This window comes from Neomonachus schauinslandi, chromosome 4, assembly GCF_002201575.2.
Source record: "Neomonachus schauinslandi chromosome 4, ASM220157v2, whole genome shotgun sequence".
Classification (NCBI taxonomy): Eukaryota; Metazoa; Chordata; class Mammalia; order Carnivora; family Phocidae; genus Neomonachus; species Neomonachus schauinslandi.
The window spans coordinates 101552381-101557169 of record NC_058406.1 but is presented as its reverse complement, the minus strand read 5'-3'; the positions used below and the strand labels follow the sequence as shown (position 1 = coordinate 101557169).

At 52.3% G+C, this 4789-nt stretch overlaps 1 protein-coding gene across 1 annotated transcript; it reads left to right on the top strand.

Moving 5' to 3' along the window:
* The first annotated feature begins 786 nt into the window (after nucleotides 1-786).
* HJV (hemojuvelin BMP co-receptor) lies at nucleotides 787-4566 on the top strand. The gene is made up of 4 exons (XM_021688072.1): nucleotides 787-952; nucleotides 2262-2433; nucleotides 2819-3399; nucleotides 3868-4566. Exons 2-4 carry the CDS (start codon nucleotides 2352-2354, stop codon nucleotides 4489-4491), a joined length of 1287 nt encoding a protein of 428 aa, XP_021543747.1. The 5' UTR covers nucleotides 787-952; nucleotides 2262-2351; the 3' UTR covers nucleotides 4492-4566.
* The last annotated feature ends 223 nt before the right edge of the window (nucleotides 4567-4789 follow it).

Here is a 4789-nt window from a genome sequence, read left to right as displayed (position 1 = left end):
TATCTCTCCAAGTTCCCGTCCCCTGTGGATTAGTAACCTTCAAAAAACTCTATCCCTATTCCTTCTTCACCTCTTTGCTTCTGCTAGCCTCCTCCTCTAACAACTCAGAAGCTTATATTTTGTGTGTGAGTTGGTGAGAGGGAGGGAAGAGGAACTGCTGTATAAACTAAGGGAATGAAATGGAGGAGGTAGGGGGATAGACAGCTGCAAGGATCTGAGCTGCTAGACTGAAACAAACCCTCGTCCTAAGCAACTCAGAGCTCAGATTTCTTCTCTGGACAGCTGGCTTTTTTAGTCCTTCTGAAATACTCTGCAAAGATGGGGGAGGGGACTGTGAACTACCTCTGCTTTGGACCTTATTTGAAGCCAGCTACCTCCTAGATGTGTTCAGTAGAAACTAAATGCAATATTCAATATAGCAGGGGTGAGGGTGGTGAAAGAAAGGTATGTAATTACCTACTCCAGTTTTTAAAGGCTGGGAGCTCATCACTGAGAATGCTGGAGGGCTGCCTGGAGTAGGCAGTGACTAGAGTCACATAACCTGGAAGTGGATATCTGACTTGCCTATGATATTTCTGCCCCCCCTTCCCCACTTGGCACCCCATACTCCATATTCTTTCTAATCCTCCTACCCTCCCCACTCCCGCCACCCACACCCTACCCCCACTAACGCTCCTGGAATTTTGGACTTAGCTATTTTTAAAACAGTCAACTCAGTAGCCACCTCCTCCCCCGCTCAGCTGTCCAGTACTCTGGCCAGCCATTTACTCCCCCTTCCCCCCATGCCAAACCTTCTCTGGTTCCCTGACCCCAGTGAGATTGCAGCCGGTGTGGGGACCTGGGGGAGACATGGAGAAGGAGACGGGGGATCCCCTGGCTGGAGCTGACCGACAGAGTAGGCAGTCATGGCTGGAGAATTGGATATCAGAGTAATGTTTGACCTCTGGAAACAGTAAGTCAAAATGAAATTGCAATTCCTTTAATAAGCTTTTGGAATGAAGTTAGACTTTCAGAAAATTATGACACCTACTTGAATGTATCTGGTCCAAAAGCTAGGATCTCTTTCATACCAAGGTGCCCCATCTCCATTTCTCCTGTCTTATTTCTTACTGGTTGCTGGCCACCGGCCTCTTGAAGTTTAATCTTCCATCTCTCCTCTGGCCATTTTAGCTCTCTCCTTATCCTGTTGCCTCAGACTTCTGATGAAGTTTTAGGAGTTTCCCATATCCCCTATTCTGTGGTTTTCTCACCAAGGCCAAATTTAGCCTCAGATGATTAGTCACTGGTACCCTTCTACCCTGCCCCTACTCAGCAGTGCCCTTCACATTGGGCTGCCAATGGTGGGGGCTACTCCTTGTTGTAAATGGTTTATCCCCACACTCTAGTCTCACCACCCTGTTCTCCCTCTTGCATGACTCTGACCCCACTCATATCCTTACCCCAAGAAAGGGGAGTTTGGCTGGAGGAGCTTAGCCCCTCCCCAAGGCCTGTCCTCATCAAAAGACTGAGAACTTCTGAATTTGCAAAGGGAAGATGAAAAGAGTGGTTCTTCAGTCAGATTTGGAAAAAATTAAAAAAAAAAAATACAAGAACTGTTGACTTAGCCCAAACAAATATTGATTTGCATGCTTGGTTTTCATCCCATTATTTAGTGAGAGAGAGGGATTATAATCTTAGCTCTCTAAGTAGATGAAAGAGATCAGACCCTTTTCCTTTGAATACTGATGTTCTAGAGAGGGAGTGGGTATTTTACCCTCACTCCTTCTTGCTAAAAGTTCTGACACAAAGGAGGAACAGAAATGAATGACCCCTGGAGGGTGTCCCTTCTGGATGGGGAAGGGCAAATAAGTGGTATGTTTCTGAAGTATTTTCAGATCCTAATTCTATTGAGGAGCCCACTGAGATGACTGGGGTCTGATGCATCCACACAATCCCTCCTTTTTTGACATTTCTGCTGTTTGGTAGCTCAGGATGGGGCAATACAGTGGACTCTGCCCCCCCCCCCCCCCCCCTCCCGGCCAGTCTAATCAACTTTCCTCCCACCCCCACCTCAGGGTATTGCATAAGGGACCTTGACAGTGGCCACAAGAGCAGGGCACAGAGGCTTAACAGCCACACTTACAGTTTGGGGAGCCCCATTCTCCCCAAACTCCTGACCGCTCGCTCATCCTTTCCCTGATCTTCCCAGATTCTCTTCACATCATCCTGAATGATCTTCAACTCTTCTCTCTCCCCATGCCCAGCCAAATTTCTTTTTTCAGTCCCTTACAGGAGGTCCGGTCAAAATTCACTAGGTAGGAGGGTCATCAGCTGGAAAGAGCCGGAGCCTGGGGGGACCTAGCCGGATAGGTATGGGGGAACCAAGCCGGTCCCCCCATGGCAACCCCCCAACTCTGAGCACTCTCACCCTCCTGCTGCTCCTCTGTGGACATGGTAAGGAAGGGCTAGGGAAGGGCTGGGGAACCTAGAGGGTCCTCTGCTGTGCAAGGGTGGGCAGGTGAGCATGTGTGAGGAGAAGGGATGGGTGCTGGGGAGTTCCAGTCACTCTCCTGACTCTCAGATTTTATTTCCCATTTGCCTTGGGGAAGGGCACTGGAAAAGCGCTTGATCCACAGGGAGAAGAGATCCAGCGGGCTTACACATTTTTAGCAAGACCGAGTGAACACAGGAACTAGGGAGCTGGGGGCTGGGGACCGGGGAGAAAACTGGAACTCGGGATCAGTTGGGTTTTAGGAGCAGCTGAACTCCCTTCATCAGATTTGGGAGAGTTAAGCAGGAATCTAGGAGTCATCTCACAATCCTCTCCCTTTGTCCTCAGCTCATTCTCAATGCAAGATCCTCCGCTGCAATGCTGAGTATGTATCATCCACCCTGAGCCTTAGAGGTGGGGGTTCACCGGGAGCACTTCGAGGAGGAGGAGGAGGAGCAGGAGGAGGGGGCCGGGGTGGAGTGGGCTCCGGCGGCCTCTGTCGAGCCCTCCGCTCCTACGCTCTCTGCACCCGGCGCACCGCCCGCACCTGCCGCGGGGACCTGGCCTTCCATTCGGCGGTGCACGGCATCGAGGACCTGATGATCCAGCACAACTGCTCCCGCCAGGGCCCCACGGCCCCTCCCCCGCCCCGCGGCCCCGCCCTCCCAGGCTCGGGCCCCGTCCGCTCCTCCGGCCCCCCAGCCCCGGACCCCTGTGACTATGAAGGCCAGTTTTCCCGGCTGCACGGTCGTCCCCCGGGCTTCCTGCATTGCGCCTCCTTCGGGGACCCCCACGTGCGCAGCTTCCACCACCACTTTCACACGTGCCGTGTCCAAGGAGCTTGGCCCCTGCTGGATAATGACTTCCTTTTTGTCCAGGCCACCAGCTCCCCCGTGGCATCGGGGGCCAACGCCACCGCCACCCGGAAGGTCAGGGACTCAGCAGCTCCTCCAGACCCTCTCATGGTCGCCCCGCGGTACCACTCCCTCCCCTCCCCACTGTCCCCCAGCAACGCTCGCCATTCCCTTTAGTTCTCGACTGCCCCCGCATCTCTTGCCACTCCCTCCCACCAAGCACTTGCTCCTTAGGTCACTTTCCCTCGCTGGGAATTTCACTCAAATGCAGAAAACACCAGAGAACGTTGAGAGGAGAGCTGAGGAGCCCTAGGTTGAGGAGTTCCTGAAGGGAAACTTTTCTTTCTCCTGTGAGTTGCTGAGATTGAGACCAAAAAGGAGAGGGAGGGGTTGAGCAGGGAAGAGATCAGAGTGAGGGAAGGCCACCATAAGCCTGGCGTCTCTGCCCAGATCAGATCCCTGACTGTGCGTGAGGCCCGACTGTGGTTAAGGGGACAAAAGCACTGAGCCCAAAATGAACTGTTTTCCCTCTTGCCCTCACAGCTTACCATTATATTTAAGAACATGCAGGAATGCATTGATCAGAAGGTCTACCAGGCTGAGGTGGACAATCTTCCAGCAGCCTTCGAAGATGGTTCTATCAATGGAGGTGACCGACCTGGGGGCTCAAGTTTATCCATTCGAACTGCTAACCCTGGGAATCACGTGGAGATCCGAGCTGCCTATATCGGCACAACTATAATCATTCGGCAGACAGCTGGGCAGCTCTCCTTCTCCATCAGGGTAGCAGAGGATGTGGCCAGGGCCTTCTCAGCTGAGCAGGACCTGCAGCTCTGTGTTGGGGGATGCCCCCCAAGTCAGCGACTCTCTCGCTCAGAACGCAGTCGTCGGGGAGCTATAACCATGGATACTGCCAAACAGCTATGCAAGGAAGGGCTGCCAGTTGAAGACGCTTACTTCCATTCCTGTGTCTTTGATGTTTTGATCTCTGGTGATCCCAACTTCACTGTGGCAGCTCAGGCAGCTTTGGAGGATGCCCGAGCTTTCCTGCCAGACCTAGAAAAGCTGCACCTCTTCCCCTCAGATGCCGGGGTTCCTCTTTCCTCAGGAGCCCTCCTGGCCCCACTTGTGTCTGGGCTCTTTGTTCTGTGGCTTTGCATTCAGTAACTAGGCCAGCAACCCCATGACTGGTTTGAAATGATCAGGGGATAGAAACAGGCAGGGAAAAACATGAAGATTCACTGAAGGAAACAGTGGGAACTAGAAGACACATGAAATAATGACATTTAACCAGAGTCAGATAAGGCTGCAGGCCAGGACTGAAATGATCACAGAATAAGGATTCTGGGCAAAGCTTCTGCAATCTAGACTTCTAGAGGGGTTCTTTGTCCATTTTCCCAGTCCCAGTTATGATAAGTGATTGTTCTAGTCCATCTACTCCTGAAATCATCCCAACAAACGCAGA

Coding starts and splice junctions, on each gene's coding strand:
- HJV (XM_021688072.1), top strand. CDS start 2,352: ATGGGGGAACCAAGCCGGTCCCCCCATGGCAACCCCCCAACTCTGAGC. Junction 2,434..2,818: donor GCTGCTCCTCTGTGGACATG/GTAAGGAAGGGC, acceptor CTTTGTCCTCAG/CTCATTCTCAATGCAAGATC. Junction 3,400..3,867: donor ACGCCACCGCCACCCGGAAG/GTCAGGGACTCA, acceptor TTGCCCTCACAG/CTTACCATTATATTTAAGAA.